The sequence below is a fragment of the Euprymna scolopes genome, chromosome 28 (genome assembly GCF_053919585.1).
Source record: "Euprymna scolopes isolate OS-2025 chromosome 28, ASM5391958v1, whole genome shotgun sequence".
NCBI lineage: Eukaryota > Metazoa > Mollusca > Cephalopoda > Sepiida > Sepiolidae > Euprymna > Euprymna scolopes.
The window spans coordinates 98565755-98591471 of NC_136509.1; the positions used below are offsets into that span (position 1 = coordinate 98565755).

Genomic DNA, 25717 nt, shown 5'->3' on the forward strand with positions numbered 1-25717 from the left:
CTGTTGAAAAACACCTGTGCAAATTAATCTACCTTTCAAATATTTTACACATTCCAGAAGAAAAATATTAACACCAAGTCATGTTTATAATTGGCATTCATTTTATTTAAAGATTCTTTTTACTAAAAAGTAGAACTAGTTAATTTCCCCCAAACTTATTTTGTGCATTGGTGGCGATTGTAAGGGCACTGAAAAATAGTCCAACTTTAGCTGCACATGTGCCCATAAAAGAATTTTCTCCACCTGTGAACAAACATACGGCAGGAATTTTTAATTCTATAAACCATGGGTGTCAAACAATTGCAAAACTGGAATAGCAACACTTCAAGTGTGTTGGGAGTGAAACATAAAATGACAAACTTGTGACAAAAAAAAAAAAAAAAAAAAAGTCTGATCAATAAGATAGTAACAATTAGCATTCAAAAAGTTTCAAAGAATTGCTTACCAAACCTCAAAGAGACTGGCTAAGATTTGTACACAAGATTTAATAAGAATTGTCAAATTGGGTTTGGATAAACTGATAAGTAAATGCATCATACATCAAGCATTCGTTACAACTCAAATGTGCATTTCAGATTTCATTTGAGTTGTATACCATAAATTATACATGTTGATTTAATTTATTTTTATTTCTTGAATTTTGAAGTTTCATTTAAAATACTGTTTAACCTGCAAAGTAATAGCATGCTTAAGAAAAAAAAAAAAAAAATCAAAAGATAAGTTATTTTTTATATAAAAGATTTATTTTTCTGTATGAAAATGGAAATGAATAAAAATACCAATGAATTCAAATGAGGTTTGGTCCCTGGTGCAATGAATGGTTAAAAATGTTTACGACATGATTTCAAGAGAAGTTTCATGTTTTGGCTGAAATACTCAACCACTGAAGAAAAAAAAATCCTTGAGAACTGAAAGACACGGGTTTGTGATCGAGGAAATCAATTCCACAGCAGCAGTAGTTAAGAAATCTGTTAAAAGCCCATTTTAACACAAGGCACTTTTCAATGTTGGGTAAAAAAAGAAAAAAAAAAAAAAGATGTCTTAATAGATGAACGATCTCTTGAAATGTTCAATGCAATATAAAATCCAGTTTTCAATCATTTCATTTTCATATCTGCATTCGTAGATGCTACAACCGAGATCAGCAAAGTTGCTCTGAAGAGAAAGAGGAAATTCTTTTATAAAACCAATAAAATGAAAAGACTATGTAAAGAAAATGTAGTCAAAGATCAAAATGATTTGACATTTTATAGAAAAGAAAAAATGCTTACTTATTAAACAACACAACTGGCAAAAGTGACTTGGAATCTGGCCATTTATGAAGATATTTCCTGAATAAAAAGGAAATTAGTTTATGCTTAAAACAATTATATCGACCACAAGAAGACTTGTAGCAATTATTTTAATATAATAGTTTGATAAAAATATCAATTATTAAGTTAATGTTTCAATAAGTTTTTAAATTTAAACTAAAAATATTTTGAAGACAATAGGTTAAAGTTATTTTTAATGACTTAACTCACCAGTTAACTGGAATTTCAGCTAATACGACACCCGACAATGGACAGGCTAATCAACTAGTATTCAATGAATGGCTAGTCTCTGATGGAGGAGATCAAGTCTTTGCTGGCCAGATAACACTACAAAGAAACAAAAATGCAATTGAAGACAAAAATATAATTAACAAAGTAAAAAAAAAAAAATACATAAAATTTTCAAACCTGGCCAGGAAGTTTCAAACAAATTTTAATACTTGCTATTTTGGGGCAGAGAATTTAAGTTGCGACCTTAGTTGAAATATTCCAACCACATGGGAGGAACTAATAGAAGTACTTTGGGACTTTAATAACCACGTTAAATTGCTTTCATGTAGAAAAAGAAAGCATAAAATTAATAACTATCCTGGAGTCTTTCAAATATAAAAAATAAAATAAAAACTTAGTCCAACAATGAGAAATTGAATTTAGAAAGGAATTTAAATGGTGGGAAGTTTAATGAAAAAAATTTTAAAAATGAGATGAACTGATAGAAAGTTAAACAAATTGATGCTATTATTAAGTTTTTACAATGGCATCAGTGTAAAAAATATATAAAAAAAAGAACTTACAGAAAGACATCAGCAAGTCAAGATTTGATTTCACAATGCTTGATGAAAAATAAATTCAATTGAGAATACAAAATACCAAAAAAGAAAAAAAAAAAAAATGTAAATAACCCAGCCAGTATATTGCATCAAAGCACGATAAAAACAATTCTATAACAAACACTTGTAGTAGTAGCAGTAATTAAGTAGTGGTCAATAAATAACAGTCAAGAAGGAGCCGGTGAAATTCTAATAGAAAATGGCACACACTGACAAAATCCACAACAGAAAACTTAATGTCATTAAATATTAGAATAAGATTAGAATTAACATTACAAAAGATAAACTAGAAAAACATGTCATTATTAAACCATTTTGGTAGACTAATTGCTTTTTATTTTTAATTTTTTAATTTTTTTAAAGAAAAAGTAACATCTGAAATGTCAGCTTAAAATTCATTAGAAAGTTTCAAAAAGGCCAAGAGAAACAGCTACAGAAAAAGTGGTACTAATAGAAACTAAGAAACATTTTACAAAAGATGAAAAAAAAAAAAAAACTCACTAAAAATTTTCAACTAACAATTAGAATAAAAAAAAGTCACCAAATCCCAAAATATTACCACGTTTAAAAAAAGAAAAGAGACAAAAGATCCTACTTACCAGCATTTTATTGACTGAAGAAAATACAATGGTCTCGGAAAGATGCCAGAGCCTCTACAAGTGTACACACACTCAGCTTGTACTGTGAAGCTGTGAAGTCCCCATTTTTTTTTTTTTAAAGACAAACATTAGGAGTGAACTATAACACCTTAGATCTGAGGTAAGAAATAGATCTTCAACTTTGGTCAAAGTCAAGATTTCCTCTGGACAAACAAAAGAAGGAACAATTTTGGTGAGAACATCCAGGAGGAGGAGGAGCAGGAGCATACGCACATTTCTGCACAATTAATGCGCACGGTCTGAGGCTCAAAGTTGCTTGGAAGTCCATCAGAATTTGGATAGACACCACGTTATCAAATAAGCAGCACTAACTACCGGAATAAAGTCCAAAAATGATAAAAAAAAGGGAGACGGGAAGGTATAAAATAAGTTTTTCTTTACTTTCCAAACTAAAATTGTTTAAATAAAATCTCTTAAAAGGGCATGCAACTTCATAATGCAAACACAAGCTCCATCTCCAGAATGTGCAAAATTTTATCAAGAACAAATGAATTTTAAGTTTCCAGGTAGTTGGGGATTAAGAAATTTTTTCTTTTTTTTTTTTTAGATTAGGTATGGTTGGTTAATGATTCACAAAGAAAAAAAAAATCCTTTTTGAAATACATTTTCTCCAAATAATTAGATTAGATAAAATATCTTATGAGTTTAGGGGGGAGAGGAGAAGTCATTAAAAAGAGAACTAGGTGAGTGTCGAATGCAGATGTGATTATGATAAAAGCAGCAAAAAGCAAGGGAAAAACAGAAAGTTTTGATTTTATTAAAAGTTGTAAAGAAAAAAAGTATCACTAAACTTGAGAAATCTAATCACAAAATAGGGGGGAAAAAGTGGAGCAAAAAATAAAAAAGCATATATAATCTGGCAATAAAATGTTCCCACTTGTAGACTATCATCATTGGCAGAGAGGAGGGTGCAGTTAATGTCAGCATTCACCACGATGGTAGGAGCAGCAGCAGGAATAAAAAAGTCATTTTGAAGAGGCTGGAAACTGGCAGCGGCCAGGGTTTTGTTTTCTGACTGATCAAGAGAACTCGCCAACAACAATCCTGTTTGTCATCAAAAATGCAAAAATTGAGAAAAGAAAAAAATAACAAAGTCTGAATGAATATCTCAACATTAAATCCACTCCCAGTCAAAAAAAGTAACAGATTTGTTGGTTTTCCAGCTTTTCACTTTCTAAAAAGCACAAAATACTTATCGGAAAAAACAAATGAAACAAGCAATGCAAAATTGTTGGGAAGTAAGATGTCCAAAATTCAAAACTGCTTAAATTTTAAACCTATTTCTATTCTTTTTCAAATAGAAAAAAATTTTTTAGTACCAAGTAAAAAGAAAATTTTAAATAAATGATTAAAAATATTTGCATTTAGAAGAAAAAAAATCCGAGCAATGACGAAGAAAATCAGATTTGATTTTTGAAATGAATTAAGAGATTTGAACAAAATTGAGACTTGAGAATTAAAAATTTGTAATAAACCAAATGAATTACTAGAACGCTGCTTTATTTGATTAGAACAAAAGTATTCAAGCTAATTAAAAACCCAGCAGCAGCTATTTTATAAAAATTCAAACGAAAAAAGTTGCGCGGTTGATTTTGAATCATAAACGCTATCAGTGTGTGTGTGTATATATATATATATATATATATATATATAAACATCTGCTAAAAGACAACTACTTCCTTCAGCTAGGAAAGCACTTGGCTTGCTTCATGAATGGACAAAACTAAAAAAAAGCAATTTTGGAAATACCAGATTGATACTGTATGTCGATCCAAGTTGAAATATTCAGACACAAAATTTTATTCATAGATTAACAAAAAAAAAAAGTGTGTGCACACGATTTTATTGAGGAACTATTAAAAAAAAATATATTCATTTTTGCAATTTGGAGGGGGGAACTGAAAAGCTGCAACCAGTTAAACCAAAACATTTGTTGAAAAAAAAAAAAAAAAAAAAAAAAAAAAAATATGTATAAGAAAGCAGCTTCCAGCAGGCCATAACTATGAAGAGGAAGACGACGAAGAAAAGCCTTGAATCAAAATGTTGGTTTATTACAAATGATGGTACATGGAATTTGAGAGGATCAGACAAAGAAAAAATCCCCAACTGGCAAGGAATAGCGATCAAATCTGTATCAGATCCAACATCAAAAGGAGGAGAGGACGACGACGACGTGATTGACACACCAACCATGATCCGTACATAAAAGCTAATAAAAGGCTAGAAGACAAGTGAACAAAAGTGGTCCATGTATCAATTAAAATGTTTGTTTCTGATGTGTAGACATGATGATTGAAGATGTGAAATGTCCCCAGTTCAAACTCTGTCGATTCTCACCTCTATTTCTCGGCCTTCAATGCGAGCACGGTTCATTAAATCTTCGACTTAAGGAAAACAATATCAAAATGTTAGCATTCAATTAAATTTAACTGTACAACAACAATCACATTTTATAAGAAACAATTTTTTGTCTTGCTATATTTTATTAAATTTTATTAAAACTTGTAATTTAATTTGTCACTACTTAATTTTAACTCGTCTAACATTTGCTTTTTCTTTTTAAAATAAATCATTTGAAAAATAAATCTGATCTTACGAAATCAAACTTTTGCAGAGAGATTCTTGAAATAAAATCTTAAAATTCATTTAAGAAATAACATTAAATGGATTTTAAGTCAAATTTAAGGTAAAAATAATCAACAAGTTGAAACTCTCAACCTATCGTGGTTCTTCAATAAGGGATACTTCTGCCAAAAGCAGAAGACTTTTTGAGTAACACTGATAAGTTTCCAACAACATCTATGGCCTTTGGTACCACCCCACTTCTTATGACTTCAGGTTGAACACGGGTCTATATACACACAATGAGATAGTAAAATCTCAGATTAATCTGATAGTTGCAACTAAACATGTAATAAAACTGTACTCTATAACAGATAAAAACCATACACTTCAGATTTTTTAGCTTCAGTGAGGCATGGCATACAACCAACAGATCCAGCTACAACTCTAAGAATAAGCTAAAGGCTGGGATCAGAGATTTAAGTCAGCAGACAATGACGAAGATCTATGGCAGGTTCGGAGGCCATAAAAGTTAGGTTTCAGTGATAAGCTAACCAAAGTTTGATGAATATTTAAGAAATAAAAGATTCTCACAAATACCATTATGCTGCACATTTGACAGCAAGACACAAAAGTGATTAATCAACTGCATGGAAACAAAAACCTATTGAATATTTTACAGAAACTTTTAGTGAAGTTTCTTAAATTTTTATAACTGCATTAAACATGCACAATGTCATTTCCATTGTTAAAGGATACTGACTGCTCTTTGGGCATCTTCTGGAGTAGCAAATCTCACGACTCCCCAGCCCCGTGATTTACCACCATCTGTTTTAATCTCAGCATATTTAACATCTCCTGAAAGCAAAGAAATTTGTTCAATTAGAATTTAATAATTTTCAAATTAAAACAATAAAAATGGAGGGGATTAAAAAAGCTGAATTTCACAGTATCAAACGTGAATTGCATAGTTTGTTTTCATAAACCAAAGTTTTTACTCACCTACATCCCTGAATCTTTCACGTAACATCTGCCAAGTGAAGGAGGGAGGTAACTGGAGAAAAAGAAAAACCAAAAATTAGTAATACACAGAAGGGGGAATAGGAAAATAAAAAGTGCAAAAAATATAATAAACTAAACTCACATTTCTAACAATTATATGGCAGTCATCACGTCCGCCACTGCCACCGCCACCTCCTCCTCCAGTTCCAGTAGTGCTCATGTTCTTCATCATAGTTCGACCGTCCATTCCAGATAATCCATGGCCGCTCATATCAGACATATTCATTCCTTGGTTTCCCATGTTGCCCATCATACCACCCATGGTGCCAAGGCCACCCATACCACTCATGTTGCTAGTGAAAGTGTCCCCCATCCCCTGATTGGAGCCACCAAAGTTCTTATTTGCCCCCATCCCATAATCACCCATTCCACCACCTCCCCCCATCCCACCCATGCTACTGCCACCACTCATACCACTTGCCATACCCATGGCACCCATATTGCCAGTGGTCATGTTGCTTCCCATACCACCACCACCCATCCCGCTACCCATATTACTGCCCATGTTAGTACCCATACCACCACCCATGCCACCAGCTCCAGTACCCATGTTTGTAGCGCCAGACATACCTGCCATACCAGACATGCCCATATTGCCTGGTAACATTCCACCACTCATATTGCCTGCCATACCAGACATGCCAGTACCCATGCCAGTGTTCATACCACCGGACATGCCACCCATATTACCTCCCATACCGCCACCCATGTTGTCCATGCCTCCTCCCATGCCACTCATTCCACTGTAGTTATTCATGGGGCCTCCACCCATATTGCCCATACCACCCATCCCACTACCCATGGCACCCATACCCCCATAGTTATTACCAGAACCACCACCACCACCACTTCCACCACCAAATCCACCTCCCATTGGGCCACCACCTGAAAAGAAAACAGTTAAATAATTATTTGCAAAGGGTAAGGAAGGGAGTCCTAAAATAAAATATATTAAAAAACTTTCTTTTTTTTTTTTTTTACAATCAAGGGGGAGAAGGATAATTTTAAAATAAACCCAGCAGACATACCTGTCATTTGGTGATTGAAGTGCTGTACTGGTTGGCCACCAAGACCCAAACCCATTCCAATCGATTTCAAACCACCTAAAAAAAAAAAAAAAAAGAAATGTTTAGAAACGAGAACATTTAACACCGTTGGACATTTTCATTCAAATATAGGAGAAAACCCTGAAGAAATACATACTGGGCAAATTAACTTTGGGCTGAGAGGCTTTTTCGTTTGATGTATCAACACTAGTTTTGTCCATACGCACAACCATGGCGCGATCGTACAAAGTTTGGCTGTTGAACATGGCTGAACAACTGAGTCAAGGATGACATTTTAAAATGAGTCCAAGAAAATCGGTGAATTTGCAAGTGTTAAGAGATTTGATGATCTTTAAAGTATTAAAAAAAAAAAAAAAAAAAAAAAAAAAAAAAGTTGAAAAGGATACAGATAGCTTGTACAGCCTCCATTGGATGTTCAAAGGTGACAATTCCCATTCCCCGACTCTTGCCTTCTTTGTCTTGCTTGATTTCAGCACGGAGAACATTACCCGCCAGTTTGAAGACATCTTTTAATTTCTTCCACGTCACTTTATAATCAAGATTGGCTACAAATACTGTATTCGTAAGAGGACCTTCAATGCCAAGATTCTGTAGCAGTTGTGGACTGGGACCAGCACCACCAGAGCCGCCACCGCAGTTACCCATGCCACCACCCATGCCCATTGGACCAGGACCTGCAAGACCGGCACCCATCGAATGTTGCTGCTGTTGATTCTTCAGCTGTTGCATCAGTTGACGATCACTTTCTTTTTCCTGGAGGGGAAAAAAAAAAAAAAAAAAAAAAAAAAAAAAAAAAGAAAGACAAATTAACAATTTTTTTTTTAAAACTTATTTCATACTGAATTACAATTTGATGTCTATATCAGTAAGCTGTAATAATGACAAAAATGAGGAAAAAAATTTAAAAAAAAAGGCATAACATTTTTGTCGAGGTGGGGGTGGGGGTAATGCACACACCAGTAGTTTTTGGATATACATTTTATAAAAGAGGCAACAAATTTAAAAACAGAAAAATTTCTCAAACTGGGTGGGGTGAAGGAAAGAAATGATTGACAGGAAGCTTATGAGAAAACAAGTCATTTAAACTATTGCCATAATTACCGTCATTCTTTTGTTTGAGATAATGTAACCGCTGACTTTCTACAAATGAAAGTAGGCAAACTTGTGAATCTATACAATTTATTTTATAACCCTTTATTCTATGGCAGTGGATCGTTGTTCCGTCGACCCTAACCACCAGATATAAGTCTTAAATAATTTGCAATGAGGATTTGACACCCCCAGAAGACTCATTTAGAACAGACTGTTCTATAGCACTTTAAACGAGAACTGTGCAACCAAAATAGTATTCCTTTAACACAGAGATAAACAAAAATATTTAACACAGGGTTGAATAATAAAAAAAATCATGCAACAGTGCAGTGATGGGAGCTTAGACAGTGAGAGACATTAGACGGAAACTTCTTTGGATACTATTCAACAGAGTTGGAAACTAGTGGTTGATGCACTGGCCCAGACATGCGTAAATGGTACCATTGTAGTGAGATGTGAACATTTTTCTAACGCATTAAAAGGAGTCTACCTTTGCACTGTATTTGTTTCTAATACATGATGAATTAATAACTGAAAGGTTCTTTGTTCAAGGCAAGGAGTTTTCTCTTAGTAGCATTAAATGTTACCATACATTTACAGTATCATTCCTTGTGAGATGTCTGAAAGAGCATTGTGTGTTATCTGCAAATACACCCATCCCAGACAAATTTCATCCAGTAGGTCATTTATGAATTTGCAAAAAAATCCAAGGATAAACTTTTCTTTATTATATATCAAGGGTGACCAACTTATTCAATGCATGATATATGCATTTAAAGATGATCATTAGGATATCCACTTGTCTAACTAGCACTTGGTTGATTAACAATTCCAAAGAAAAAAAAAAAAAAAAAAACGGAGGAGGAGGAAAATAATCTAAAATGTCTGTTCTTTCAAAAATTCTTAAATACAAATACCACAGTGGCAATTTCCCAGTTATCAAGATTTTCAGCAGAGCATTTCTTCAAAACCCAGAGTTCTTAATTTCTGCACCTTAATGCATTTTCCAGTGATTTTAGCGTGCTTTCTTTTGGTTGTAGCTATTTACTCTTACAATGATTTTGAGCTTCTATAATTTTCTGCCTAACAAACCTATTGGGATAGGGAACCAACTCAAAGTTCCTTTTATATAAGAGCTTTTAATAAATGCATTGTTTTGGGTTTTTCACAAATCCGTCAAGCCTGTCATTATGGAGAGGTTTCCTCATGATACCTGGAACATCTGAACGATCCGTCAATAACAAAGAAAATAAGCTTGTACACTTACTTCTCGCACAACAATCTGTCGATCTTTCACTTTATATCTGTGCATTTTTTCAATTGCTTTACGAGCCGTGTCTTTATCTTTGAATTCCAAAAGACTGAAAAATAAGAAAAGGATACATTTATATAAAGTTAGTTTAAGGCATAAAATTGTATTGATGAAATCGAATTAAAAAATTTAATCTGTAAAATACTGAAATAATTTAATAGACTCACCAAGATCCTTTTGGTTTTCCATCAACAGTTTCCATCATGTCAACATACGGGGCTTCACCAACTATAAGAATATAATAAAAAAAAAAAAAAAAAAAATACAAATATTTGGATGAATATGAGAATTGAATTCCATCAAAAGAGAAAAGATGAGGATGATTAGTTTTTTTTACCTTCCTTTTTGAAAATATCTTTGATTTCCATCCATTTCATTTCATAGGGAATATTGCAAACATAAACCCTCTTCGAATTGACAGTAATCCTTCGCCGTCTCGGAGATTTTGATCGGGATCGAGACCGAACAGGAGATCGAGATCTCGATCGAGAAGTAGACCTAAAACAGATAAGATGGAATTTATTAAAGTTAAAACAAAATTGGTTAATTACATGGAAATAGTTTATTGGCGCCATTATTTTCATAATCAAATACCAGACAAGAGTCCCAACATCAAGGGAAATAAAGAATTTTAAGCTATCTTTCATTCAATAATAAAAATCATGCAATTCTGTCAACTGAAAAGAATTTTCATGCTGAAAAAATTAATTTAAGTTGAAAAGTGTTCAAAACAGGTTTTATACAGAAAAACATGATTTGTTGATAAAAACAAAGAATCTAATTTTTGGATTAAAAATTAAAGAGTTTCATAAATTTATAATAAACAATTTAGCGGATTGTCAAAACAGTTGAAAGCAAATAAAAACTTATTCACCGTAGTTAACGTGCTTCTTCATTATCACTTTTTTTTTTTCTAAAATCAAATATTTTAGAGGGAGGTATCAGTTTCCTCTATAGAACTAACAATCACACATTTTATGACCAATTTGATTTCCTTTTTGAAGCAAATATTTTAGTGCGATCATTTTTCTATCTTAAAAGAACAAAATAATCCACCTATTTCTTGCCAATTTCCTGAAACTTCATGTAGAAAAAAGTGCAATTATTAAAATTTTAATAAGGAAAAAGTGGACGTTTTTTTTTTTTTTGAACACACTGACTTATTTAAGTGTAGCCTACATAAATAGAAGGCCGTCCAGTAAAGTCATGTAACCTGCTGTGAAACGTTCAGGCGATAGACTATTACGAGGATAGTTATTTTTCAGTTTCAATTTTTAAAAAGAAATTTCAGAAGGATTTCTGAAACTGATCCAAATGGACACAATTCTTTTTTGCATCAGAACTCAAGTTTACATGTTAAGGCCTAAGCCTAAAACTGCACTAGGTGTATAGGAATTTTGGGGGGATTTTTGACGCCACTAACATAAAACTGAATAAAATATAAAACTCATAATTTCTCTTTGAAAAGTGGGTTGTTTATTTTCTTTATGGATTATACTTCCAAAATAAACTATTAAAGTTGTATAAAAAGTAATAGAAATTTTTTTATTAAAAAAAAAAAAAAAAAAAAAAAAAAAAAAAAAAAAAAAATGAAATCAATTGATTTTTAGGAGTTAAGTATTTCTCAGTTTTTAAACTTCAAAAATCTATCAATTTTTCTATTGATTCAATTTTTACGATATTTTCAGGGTCAATGTGAACTTTCATGCTCTTTCCAATAAACCGAAAATAATATTTTAGACAAACATATTGAATTAAAAAAAAAAAAAAAAAAAAAAAAAAACATTTGTCTAAAATATTATTTTCGATTTATTGGAAAGAGCATAAAATTTCACATTGACCCTGAAAATATCGTAAAAATTATAATCAGTAGAAAAATTGATTTTTAAAAGGTTAAAAATTGAAAAATATAGAGTTCATAAATTCATTACTGTTAAAAAAAAAAAAATATTTCTATTACTTTTAAAACAATTTTAATAGTTTATTTTGGAAGAAAAGAAACCCACTTTTCAAAGAGAAATTACGAGATTTTTAATATTTTATTCGCAGTTTCGTGTTAGGGGTGTCAAAAATTTCTACAAAAATTCTGATACACCTACCGTTTGTTCATGTTCACCAAGATTTGACGTCCTCTGTGGACTTTTGGGGTTAGAGTGGCGGTAGCAGTGTCAGAAATTTCGTGAAAATAGTGAATAATTCCACCCCATCTTTCCAAGCTTATAACTCCTCGAAAAATGTAATTCAAGCCCTAATTTTTTTTTCAATTAAAGGAGTAAGGACCAAGGTTTTATTTAAAAAAAAAAAAAAAAACAAAACAATGTGTTTTTTTTTTTTTAAAAAGGTTTTAAACTTCGGACTTTACAGGTAAATTTCTAAAAAACTGATTTTTTTTTTGTTTTAAATTTGAATATATTATTTATTGACCTTTTCTCTTCAATTTGTGATATATAAAACTATTAAACATAAATTAATTATTTACTTTTTAATAGACATTTCAAAATGAGAGGCGTAAATTATTCGACCCCCTATCTTTCTAAGCTTATAACTCCTCGAAAAATGTAATTCAAGCCCTAATTTTTTTTTTCAATTAAAGGAGCAAGGACCAAGGTTTCATTAAAAAAAAAAAAAAAGACAAAAAGAAAAAATGTGTTCTTATAAAATAAGGTTTTAAACTTCGGACTTTACAGGTAAATTTCTAAAAAACTGATTTTTTTTTTTGTTTTAAATTTGAATATATTATTTATTGACCTTTTCTCTTCAATTTGTGATATATAAAACTATTAAACATAAATTAATTATTTACTTTTTAAGAGAAAGTTGAAAATGGGGGGGGGGGCGTGAATTAAAAAAAAAACGTTTGTCTAAAATATTATATTCGGTTTATTGGAAAGAACATAAAATTTCACATTGACCCTGAAAATATCGTAAAAATAGAATCAATAGAAAAATTTTGATAGATTTTTAAAATTTAAAAATATTGAGTTTAAAAATTGAAAAATATTGAGTTCGGAAAATTCATTACTGTTTTAAAAAAAAATAAAAATATTTTTATTACTTTTAAAACAACTGTAATAGTTTATTTTGGAAGTATAATCCATAAAGAAAATAAATAACCCACTTTTAACAGAGAAATTACGAGATTTTTATATTGTATTCGCAGTTTCGTGTTAGGGGTGTCAAAAATTCCTACAAAAATTCTGATACTGCTAGAGTGGCGGTGGTGAGGGGGGGGGGAGAGAGGGGGCGCAAATGTTGAACTAAGTCATTTCTTTAATGCCTCGTTCACTTTGCGTTCATGAGGGACCCATGCAATACTTCACTTGTTTTTCGTTTAATCTACAATTCTTTCCAATACTTTTGCAAGTGATAAGTTTTTGGTTTGAGCTCAATTTTCCTAAAAATCATTGCATAACATCCAAACCATTTCTGTAATATCGAAATGTTCGTCCTTCAAATATATGCTTTTGAGCACTGTCGAAAACGATGACTAAATGAACCGGTCTCAGCAGTGCATGGTTTCACTCGCTCTATTCATTTTTGACACAGATGAGCCTCTGTCACTTCAGCATGATGACCATTCTCACCCCACCCCCTAAATTTACTAATATTGTAGAGTAGAACATAAGCAGAAGTTTTACACAATGATTATCCAATTCAAAAATTGAAATAAACTTTAAATCTTTTTAAATAGAAAAGTTGAAAAATCAGATGAAATGTAAAATTGTTTTGCAATCAATAGTTTTTAAACAGACGATAAAAATATTTAGTGGTGGACTGGATCAGTTTGTCATCAAAACGAAGACAAAGGTTTATTATATATTCGTTTTGTGCGTGTTTATTTATATATTAAAACTTACCTTAAAAAAGCTGATTTATAGGAATATTCAGGCCTGTTTTGAACAAATATTGCACACGCACAAAAACAAACATGGCCACCAGTGAAAACTGGAGATAATATTAGGATAATGAAGGTACTACTTGCCGCCAACAATTTTTTATGTGATATTCATTCAAAACATGCCGATTATATTAAAAAAAAAATCAGCGCATTTTGACCAAAACGAAGTAACAAACTTTTCTTTGTTGGAGCAAAACAAAAAGGCAATGAGCAGAATTTGTACGGAACACCAAAACGTGAAAAAATATTTTCACATTTCTAAAGAAATCGAAACATCAATTTCTGTGTTTTGTAAGATTATAAAAATCTTAATTTCGGTAATAAAAGTGTATATTTAATTAGTATTTTTAAATGTCTAACACGATTTTATAGAGATTGAAATTTATTTTTAATGGCCAACAGTTAAAAATTCCTAAATTCAATAACACTTTTGGAAAATGCCTACAGTGTCAATTTTTTTAATATGATCACTCCTGCCCTAACGATGAATTAAATCCTTTTAAATTAAAATCAGATATTGCAACAATTTTTATTCATAAAAAAAAAAATAAAACCCAAAAACAAATAGAATACGACCGGTGGAATGAAAATCCTGTCTTTATTGCACATCTGTACTATAAATTTAAAAAATAATTTCGTTTAAAATTTTTTCTTAGTCATCTTGGGATTTCAATTTTTATTTTGAAGGTAGGCCTTTTTTTTTTAAACGTTGATCACGTTCATGCGCATCAAAACTATATTTCTTTAAAATTTTCGAGAGAATTATTAAAATCACATGAAATATTTTTGCAATTACTTTTTTTGTGTGAAAATTCAAGTTTTCATCCACAGACTTTAGTGATTTTTCGTTAGGTTCCTGAAGCATCAATTTTTTTGTAAATGTTACCCTACAAGAGAACACCGTGACCGACCACTAAAAATATTTTTAGGGACATTCCCAGTCGTTGACAACGAATCTGATAATCAACCAGTCACAAATTTACCCTTTACAAAACCCCTGGACCCTGGGACTTTTGCGCAATTTCACCGCCCTTCGCTACGCGCGACAGTGTTTACTTTACATGATACGCTCGCGCGTAGTAAAGTGACTTGTCACGTCGCGGAGGAACGAACAAAAAAAAGAGTAATTTTTTTGTGACGTAGTTTTTAATCATTTTGAAAAGTTAAGTTTTCACGAGCGGTTTGTTTACAAAAACGTTTTTCGTTCCCCCCTTTTTTGGAAGGGGGGGGGGGGTATTCAATTATAGAACTTGTATAGTTTTAAACAGGTGCCTACTGCGTCTGAAGTTTAATTAACCGTTTTCCCGTAAATAACGCGCCAATATTAACAGAAGAACCGTTTAATATTTCCCAAAAATGGTTTTCATTTAGGATGAGAGGAGGGGGAGGTCGGGGCCCCTTTTTAACATGTTTAAATAGTACACACATTTTATATATAACCCGAGTGGCCGGCTACAATATGTGCAATTTTCATAAAATCAATTTATATTAGGTACAGGCAATAATGGCGAGAGGAAAAAAAAAAAAAAAAAAAAAAAAAAAAAAAACTTTGAAAGATTAAAAGCCTAAAGTTAATTTCCAAAAGGAAAAAAATATTTTCACGGCGACATTCGGAAGCCGATAAATTCATTGGAAAAAAAAAAAAAAAAAAAAAATCTAGACACGGCCAAAACCAAAGGCGGGAGTAGGTATTTTTTAAATAGTTTTTAAAAATCTACCAAAAATCAAGTAATTATCAAGTCAACACGAAATTTTTACCGACTACGTGAAGAATGAACTTTATAATGGTGTATTTTTTCATGATCGATACTCATTTTTTGCACGCTTTTGTGGTTACAAATACGCTTAAAATAGCCGAAACCGAGCAAAATATATATATATTTACATAGGCATCACCACATTATCAAGGCCAAGAGGCCACTCAAGGATAAGGGTTAAAGGGTACAGTAGAAATTGGACAATATAGTAATCATTAGTAATGAAAATTTGGTAAATTTGATAACTTATATGGAACGGCTCATCAAGAACTTATTTACGTTAGACTTGAAGACGACCATATTGTAGTCAGCCGGAAAGCAGGAAAACAATTCCACAGACGTGCAGTTCTAAGAAAGAAACTTTGTTCATGGAATCTACGTTTAGGTTTAGGCACAGATAAAGAGTGGGGGGAATTATTGATAGTGTTTCCAGCTAGACGAGTGTTTCTTGTGAAAGTTTGGCGAGGGGGGACCATAGATTGAAGCTCAGTCGAACACTTTCCATGAAAATAACGATACATCAGAGAAACTCGCAACATCTCTTCTGTGAGATAGAGGTTGCAAGGAAGAGAAAAGGACATCTACGAGGCTACGAAGTCTATTTTGAACTATATTGTATTGTGGGGAGGATTGTAGATATAACTACGCACGTTTTAAGCTTGAAAATCCGAATTTTGAAGGTGTTATCTTTCATTGTTTTCAAGTGTGAAATTCGTTGAATGTTATTTTTCAGATTAGAAAAAAAATTACTTTTGCGAAAAACACTTAAATTTTTGAAAAATGAATTTTCTTTTAGTGAGCTCAATATATCATTAAATGCTTTGAAGATATGATACAAAAAAAAAAAAATGTTTATACATTTTGAGCATCGGCATTCTTTTGCACGTACCTATAACATACTATTAATAGAAAAATACTTTGAAAATTAAATTTAAAGCATTTCATTCACTTTGTTTCATTACGTAAAAAATACAATTACGTTCGATTATTTTACTCGCGTTTCTTGAAAATATCAAAATTTTACATGTTTGGATTTGTTGAAGTTGAAGGGACAACATTTTAAAGAACAAGGCATTCGTGATTTACATCAATATATTTTAAATTAAACAATGGATAAACATTTAAAAAATTAAATTTTAACAAAACGCAGCATTTAATATGAAAGTTTTTATTTTTTTTACACACCGAATTCATGGCAGAGAACCGTTTAAAACGGCTATAAAAACATGGTTTTAGACGATTTCATTCATGTGTAAGTGTGATTAATAGGTATTGCCAAATGAATGTGAAAAAAAAAAACAAAAAAACGCATGATTCCGTGACGCCAGATTTGTGTTAACTATACGAACTATGGAAAAGCAGAAGCGACTTAATGTTTTAAAACCTATCTTCTTCAAACTAATTAATCTTTATAATTGTTAGATTTTAAGATTTACAATTTAATGATTAATATTATAAACATTTGTATATTGGCTACTTAATATTTGTGCAATAATTTCAAATAGGTTTTAATCTGGAAATAAAGTAGCTGACAAGAAGGGCCATGTTTATATTAAAACTTAATATTAAAAAAAAAAAAAAAAAATTTAAATTAATCTATAATGGAATTTTAATAGTTTTAATCTGCTAAAAATTAATTTTTAGGAAATTTTTTTCTTAGCAATTCAACTATTATTAATTCGAAAAAAAAAAATGCTATTAAAATTTTTTTTTATATTTTTTTAATTGCAACTTGAAGTTTTTTGTTCAATACGTGTATTTCATAAAAAAAAAAGGGTAAATTTATACAAACACCGTGACAGCGAATTAACCCTAACGCTGTCACGGTGTTTGTATAATAATACGAAAAAAAGTATTGTTTTACTTATATGAAGTCCTAATGTTTCATAAATAGAAATTTCGATAGATTTAAATATATTTTTTTCAAATTTCGAAAAAATAGGGGAGGGGGACACGTTTAACATTTTGGTATATTTTTTTTTTTACAACGTGCCCCAGCGTAGTATAAATACTCCCAACCATCCCATGTTAAGAACGGCTTTCGATGTTTTGTGGGGGTGGGGTATTCCAAAAGCCGTTCTTAACAGGGGGAGGTTGGGGGTGTTTATAATACCCTGGGGCACCAACATTTTTTCTGAAAAAGACCATATGACCATTTGGAGCAAGAGATGTAATTATTGCCTATGCACTTATGTTACCGTATTATTTTGACTTAAATAGTATTTTTCAAGTTTTAGTACAGTATTATTACAAATAAGGCCCGTCTCACGTTCGTATATAACAAAATACTTTTTTTTTTGTAGATTTCGGTGTCCTAAAAACGAATCTGAAAACCGTTTCCGTCGCAAAAAAATATTTTTCATGATATGAAGAAATTACTTTTTCGAAAAGTGGGTGATCACTTTTCCATGTAAAAGTAACTTAAAATGAGCACCCACTTTGAGAGTGAGCATTTTTTTTGTTTATTGGCTAAAAAGTTGATTTCTTTCGCATGGTATTAACCCCCGAACTCGGACTATTTTCCATTTCACAGCCTATCCTTCGTTTACGCTACGCGTGAACATAAACGAAGGATAAGCTGTGAAATGGAAAATAGTCCCAGAGTTCAGGGGGGGGGGGGGGTCAATACCATCGCGCGCTTGCGCGTACAAAAAATGGCTAGCCGTGATAACAGAATAACATGGTTTCATGTTTGGAAAACTACTTGCTTTTCGTCTAATTTAAAATTTTCGCAAATACTACACTGTGACAAGGCAGTTTGGTACGCGAGTGCACATTTAACAGCCCTTTTTATGCTCGCGCGTACCGTAAACGAAGGTTGGGCTGTGAAATGGAAAATAGTCCCAGAGCTAAGGGATCAATACCATACAAACGCTAAATTTGTGACGGAAATGGTTACCATAAAGGCACACAGAAAAAAAAAAAAAAAAAAAAAAAAAAAACTTTTTTTTTCTATACAAAATGTGAGACGAGCCTTTAAGTAAAACACCGATTTTTCTTTATTTTTGAATTTCCTAGTTTCTTTATTGAAAAAAAAAAAAAAAAAAAAAAAAAAACATTTTAGCCAATAAAAACAAAAAATGCCTTCTCTCAGGTGGCCAGAAATTGGGTACTCATTTTAAATTAAATTTACATGGAAAAGTGATCACCCACTTTTCGAAAAATTTCATATGAAAATTTTTGTTTTTTGCGACGGAAACGTTTCCAGATTCGTTTTTAGCACACAAATCTACAAAAAAATATTTCGTTATATACGAACGTGGGACCTTAATGTAATTTTTTTTACCCAAAGCACCCTCCCTTCCCTTGTTAATGGCTTTCTAGAAACATTTCAGCACGGTAACATAAGTGCATAAACACGATGCAATTGAGGCACGAGGCAATATTTCAGTTAACACGGCTTGCAATTCACCTCTAAAAGGGTCACAGTATTTACAGTTAAAATCAAAGTTTTAAAACAAAAAATATTTTAAAAAATTAATTTTTTTTTTATTACGCAGTTTCACGGTTTTTAAATTTTGTTTTTATTTAATTTGAAGTTTACGCTTTACATAAGAAAGCGTCAGTTTTTTTTATATATTTTGTTCTGTTAAGATATAATTTTCTTAAAATAACGATTTGACTCTTCTATTGTTGTCGAATTTATTTTCGACTTTGCCGGGCTTAACTGCAAGACTGCCCTTTCTAGATTGTTAATATCTAAATCTTTAGATACAATGCACCGAAATATTAAGAGTTTTAATAGTTTAATATTTTCTGCAGTCCAATTTATAAATAGGATTAAATTAGTTAATTTTTTTTTTATTCATACAAGTGTTAGATGAAAGATATCGTTAACAAAGACGTTAACCCCTCTCCCGTTTAGGATTTTATTTCTTAAAATAATTTTGATTACACATGGAAAATCATTTAGAGAACTCAATTTTGAAAAACTTCTGAATTTAATCATAAGAAACCTTTGATCATTTCGTTTGCAGGCCCTCTATCACTGGATAGGCCCTATCACACTTGAAAAAAAAAAAGTATCCAATACAGGTTTTTTATTTTAATAAATCTTAATATTAAATCTAATTTGGGGGAATATTTTGTATTGGATACGTTTATGTTTTATTTAAAAAAAAAAAAAAATGGAGCTATTCTGTTGGTGTCCATAGTACAATTGAGTCGAACGCTGCAATGGTTACAAAGGTCGAAACCGTTAAAGAAAACAAAAAAAGAAAAAAAGGAGGGGGGAGGGAGACAAAAATGCAATGGCGATTAAAAGGGAAGGAGACAAACCCCTCGTGGCAAAAAGACAAACCTCGCTATAACAAAGATTTAAAAACGGGCCGAGGCGAGGAGGCGAGGGAGGCATCTGTAATGTTAGAAACTCATCGAGAAAAAAAAAAACATGTGCCGACAAGTTTGTATTTTTTTTACAAAATGTCAAAACTTTCCATTTTTCATTAGTCATCAAGAATTGAAACAAATGAATTCCTTTTCAATTCATTTAAAAAGGAGGGGGGTATGGTTTCGTTATTAAAAATGTTTCAGCTTAATTTTATTAAAATGAAATAATTAACAAAAACTCAAGATTTTGTCCTCGGTTAACTGACAGAGGCAGTTAATTTGTTCTTAGACTTATAATTTACGGATTTGCTATTGTGTGTCTGCCCTTGTGGAGACGAAAATCATTTATTAATGTAAAACGACGGGTAACACCGGATTAACAGAGTGGATTTATTTAAACAAAAAAATTCGATTTCTAATGTCGTTTAAAAAATAAATACGAATGTTCAAATAACTATTAGTACACATATTGAACCGTGGTGAAATAACGTTATTTAGAAAGCCATTCTTAACATGGGAGAGGAAGATACTTTGATACTATTTTGTACTTTCACCTAATAAAGATATTGTAAAACAATTTTTAAATACTATATAAAAAATAGCGCAGTTCAAGTGCATTAGCACTGAAAATACCATTAGAAACCCGTTCTTAACATGGAGAGGGTATTTTGCAACTATTCTATACTTTCATGTGACAATAAAAAAAAAAAAAAAAATAAAAAAATCGAAACTCGTTAAACGGTTCAGGGGCAGGAGTCAATTGCTGACAAGTTTATTGGCAATTAGACCCATTTTTATTTTTTTAATTCTAGAATTGGTAACCAGGGGATGTTAGTATTTTCGATCCCGGAAGTGGACGAAGTAGTTCCTATTTACATGCAAATTGCAACTCCATGTGGGTAAAGAAAGCAACAATAGAAGTTAGTGAGTGACCCCCAATAATGCTGAGTTAAATAAAACTGAGAAGGGAAGGGGGGTATGTTTTACAATCAACAGATTTGAAGGGGAGCAAAAAGAAAGTCAAACATAAACGTTACCAAATACAAATCATGTCTCTTCTGGAAAAGGTAGTGGTTTTACTCACTTTAAAACGTTTACTCGCCCTGAAAAACAAGTAATGTCAACTAGTGCACGAGCACAAGGGAAAATGGCCGCAATCTATTTGTTACGCGGCCATTTTTTTTTTGTGTTCTTTGTGTACTGTTGATATTACTTTTTTTTAAAGCCAAATAAACATTTTACATTAAAAATACTAAAATCCTATCCAGCTAGGTATAAGAGTAACTATCTTGCCTTTGGTAACATTGACCCTTTTTCAAATCTGGGTTGGAAAAAACAAAAAAAAAAAAAAACTGAAATCTTCGGAAGATTTCCATTCCTGTAATTATAGAAGAAACTGGATTCGTTAAAATAAATCACCTTGCAAATATACTCGGTAAGCCAAGTGCAAGAGAAATTCAAACAATTGCACTTCAAGAGACTATTAGAATCTTGAAAAAGATCTCTCGGTTGGAATGTAAGAGATAGCAGGTGAATATTTGGGATCCGTTAGGATGCTCCATTCTCAACTTGAACAGAATAAAAAAAAGATGCTTATGCAGTATGCATCTATTGCCACGCGCTTTTTTTTTTTTTTTTTTTTTTTTTAATATTTTCCAACTAAACTTGAGTTTCACGATATTTTATTAAATTATGTGAAAGTACGGAACTTACAAAGCATTCTCCCCATGTTAATAGGTTTCGAAATAAAAAACATTTCAGCACGGTACTATAAGTGCATAAAATATGCAAAAGTTATACACAACGTTGGTTTTTAATGTAGGGAAAATTTAGACACTATTACCTCCCCTTTAAAAATAAAATTGCCTCAGTCGAGAAAGAATTCTCTTCATAAAAGTGCGACATTCGAAAGGAAAGAGTTTACAATTTTTGAAAGGTCTTTTGGGAAAGACTGAAAGTTTTTGTTTAGCTCTCGGGATGCTTAGTATCGTCTGCCTTTAGATTTATACGGCTTATACAGAATCATGCTAAAAATGCTTTTAGAAAAATGTTAACTGGTTTCAAGTTGTCAAAAAAAAAAAAAATAAATAAATAAATAAATAAAAAAATGTTACCAAATGCAAGGTAAGTTACTTTTCTACCAAACTGGGTATTTTTTTTTAAATTGTATGTAAGTTTAATTACATCTTTGATATTTTTATTAAATTGTACCTATTTAACTATGCCTCCCCACGGGACAGAGTTAGACACCAGGGTCGTTTTTTAACGTGGAGAAAAGGTACAAAAATAAAAATTGTCTCAGTCGTGAAGGATTTCTCCTCCACCGAAAGAGAACAAGAAATAGAAGTGCAGCATCTGAAGAACAGATACTACACTTTGATCTCGTCCCGAATTTATTAAATTGTAAGGTTGAAGTACAGAATAGGTAGAAAACACCCCCTCCCCATGTTAAGAATGGCTTTCTAAATAACCGTATGTCAACATGGATCAATAAGTGGACTAGTACCCACATTTTCAAGACAAATTAAGTTTTACGATATTAAATTGTTACAAAAACTCCCCATGTTAAGAATGGCTTTCTAAATAGTTAACCATAACGTTATTTTAATAGTGCAAAAGAATTTGAGTTCTTGGCCTTCGGGCGAAGATCAGAACGTAGTATCTGTTCCGTGCCTACACTTCACACCTTTTGTCCTCGGTCAGTGGAGCAGAAATCCTCCATGACAGAGGCAATTTTTATTTTTTTCCTATCTGGAGTGCCCTTTTTGGGGAGCTCGATTTCCCCCCACATTAAAAACCGCCCTTGCGTCTAACTCTGCCCTCGTGGAGAGGCAAATAAATAGGAACATAATTGCATAAGTAACGACTTTCAAACCATAAACTGCTTCGGTCATTTCCGGGTCTGATTAAATTCATCACATTGAATTTTATTTTTATTTTTTTTTAACGACGTGTCCCAGCGTAGTATAAATACTCACAACCACCCCATGTTAAGAACGGCTCTCAAAATTGGGGAGGGATTTATTCCGAAAGCCGTTCTTAACATGGGGGTGGTTGGGGTGTTTATAATACGTTGGGGCCCGTCGTAAAAATGTACCTTTTTAGATTAAGTTAAACATTTGTGCACTTTTGCCACCGTGCTGATGAACTTATTTTGAAAGCCATTCTTAACATGGGGAGGGAAGGTTTCGTAACTATTCTGTGCTCCCACTTAATTTTAAGATACTCATGCATGCAGAGAGTGATCAGTGCTGAAATAATATTTAAGACATTCTTAACATGGAGAGGGGGAAGGTGTTTTGTATCTAGTCTGTACTTTAACCTTAAATTGAAAAAAAAAAAAGAACTTTAATTAAATCTGGAAATATAAAAAAAAAAAAAAATAGCGGATCAGATCACTCGGCATTTGCACCAATTTTAAAGATCGTGAAGCTTAAAAAAAAAAAAAAAAAAAAAAAAAACAGTAACAAAAGTGCACAAGCACCAAAACTTATTTGTAGGATTTTATTAAATTTTTTTTTTTTTTTTTTTTTTACATTTAAAATTCATTAACTTCAAGTCAGGGAGGACTAAAAAAAAAAAAAAAAAAAAAATTTCTGAATTTTTTTTTTTTTTTTTTTTTTAACCCGGAAGAGACATGATTTGTAAATCAAAAAGTGGGTCGTGATTATAGATTTTTTTTTTTAAATGCAAATTTTAGATTTTTTTTTTTATATTAAAAAAAACCCAAAAAACTTTAATCAGTCGGCGTCCATGTTGTCGGACGAGGAGATAAGTTTTTGTGTGCGTATATATATAAATATATTTATATTTGTATATTTAAATATATTTATATGGACACATGTTGGATTTAAAAAGCAGAACTTGTTTCTGAAGAGATTACACTACAACTTTCAGTGAAAAATTATTAAAAATACGCAACGAAAGAACGAAAGAAAAGCCAAGAAACATTTTTTTTTATCTTGGCGCGTCACTTTACGGTCACGAAGACAGGGATTGGTTTACAAAAAAAAAAAAAAAAAAAAAAAAGCTGAGATTTTAATAATTGCAATTTAAAAAAAAATACAAAATTTATTAAAAGATTTATAAATCCAAAGAAATATTTAACCTTCATAAAATTGTATATATATAAAAAAGGATAATTTAAAGAAAATTAAGGGTATCATGTTTAGCGGCTTCCGTTTTGTTAGAAAAATGCAGCCATTTTGAAAGAGGATGGTCATAAAATGGGGGATCAGTTTTCAATTATAAGCTTATAGTAATCTGATCCCCCAACCAGAAAGAAAGGGTCAAGGAATCGGGAGGGTCACATTAAAAGGGTCCTTTTTAGGGGGGGGGGGTAGATGGAAAAAAAATTGTTTAACTTTGAGTTATTTTAAAATAACGGTTAAAAAATACGCATTTTTTTTTTTTTTTAATGAAAACGAAATGTTTCATGAAGAAACAGTCTCGACATTGGCCGATTAATTTTGACTTTAATCCATACGGTGGTTTGTATTATTAGTCATGTTTTTAACCATTTTTAAAGTTACAAGTTTTTTTTAAGAATGCCCAGAAAATAAAAACTTATGTGGTTCGTTTAATTAACATAGTTAAACAATACTTTTTTTTTTTTTTAAACAAACGAGATTTTGTAGCACAGGCCATAAGAGAAACAAGAAATACGCACACGTTATAACACAAGTAGTTTTTCTTTCTTTTTTTAATTAGGTTTAGTACATATATAAAGGCTATACTTATTAGTTATAAATAGATCACTTTATGGCTTACCTGTAACGGTTATTTTCCGCATTTGGCGAGCTAGCCCTGGAATTTTTGTCACTTTTTTCGCAGTCCGACATTTTTCTCCTAATGTTTTGTCGCTACAAAAAGCGCCGTGCGTGTGTGTACGTGCTTTCCCGCTCTACTAAAGAGTGGCAGTGAGAGGCGAGTAACTTAAAGCGTAAGGCGGCAGCTGGAAGCGGTGAGAGGTGGATTTTGCTAGGGAGAGATGAGAGAAGCACAACTCGCAGAAAAGAGAGGGGTCGATAACCAAGGATAAGGAGAGAGTTGGAGGAGAGGCTGAAATGTTCAATGTGTAAAGCGGAAGCTGGGAGCGGTGAGAGGTAAACTTTGTTAGGGAGGGTCGCGAGAAGGACGACTTACAGTAGAGAGAGGAGATGAATTAACCTACGATAAGGAGAGAGTGGGAGGAGAGAAAGAATAAATGTTCAACTGGCAAGAACTAAAGATGGAAACCGGGGAGTAGTAGAAGATGGCGTTTATAAGGGAGGAGGATGAGAGGCAGGTTATGGAGAATAGAGAGCTAGAAAGAGAACGAACTGAAAGAAATGAGAGAGTGAGAGTTAAGTGATTATGTAGAGGAAGAGAATACAAAACAGGGAGGGAGTAAAAAGCAAAGAGAAGGTAGAGAAGTACAATAGTATTGTTTCAGAGGAGTCTAAAGTGTAGCATATAACTAAAATGAGGCTTTCCAGAGAACTCCTTAGAGCAGTTTGAAAACTGTATTCTGAAGAAAAAAATAATTAAATAGCATGCATGAATCTATTTTATTTATTTAGTTTTTAATAAAAAAAAAAAGTAGTTTTAAAAGAGACAGCGCGCCACCTGTCGTTAGATTTTTAAAAAATAGAAATAGAGCAAACAGGGGGAGATAATTTATATAAATCAACGTTTACTGTTGAATTGATTTCTTGTTTTGTTTGGGAGCTTACAACCATGGGAACCTCAACTAACATTAAAAATGTCGTTTATTTATTTTAATTTTATTTCCTTTCTAAATGTTTTTATCGCCGAAAGATATGAATTTCATATTGCTGCGCTGCTCATAATTCTC

General features: G+C 31.9%; 1 protein-coding gene across 2 annotated transcripts; it reads right to left on the reverse strand.

The window, feature by feature from the left end:
- Window positions 1-721: 721 nt before the first annotated feature.
- Window positions 722-25392, reverse strand: LOC145249756 (myelin expression factor 2-like). 2 transcript variants are annotated; one of them, XR_013863574.1, is made up of 14 exons: window positions 24652-25392; window positions 10235-10395; window positions 10065-10125; window positions 9853-9946; window positions 7880-8246; window positions 7630-7740; window positions 7455-7529; window positions 6509-7311; window positions 6367-6418; window positions 6124-6222; window positions 5140-5180; window positions 1524-1640; window positions 1272-1331; window positions 722-1155 (listed from the first exon to the last, which is right to left on the reverse strand). XR_013863574.1 is itself a non-coding variant. In XM_080111677.1 (12 exons), exons 1-12 carry the CDS (start codon window positions 24720-24722, stop codon window positions 1596-1598), a joined length of 1980 nt encoding a protein of 659 aa, XP_079967803.1. In that variant the 5' UTR covers window positions 24723-25392; the 3' UTR covers window positions 1523-1595. The 2 variants fall into 2 exon arrangements, 1 of the variants encoding a protein (XP_079967803.1); XM_080111677.1 differs by lacking the exons at window positions 722-1155; window positions 1272-1331 and having other exon boundaries at window positions 1523-1640.
- Window positions 25393-25717: the final 325 nt, after the last annotated feature.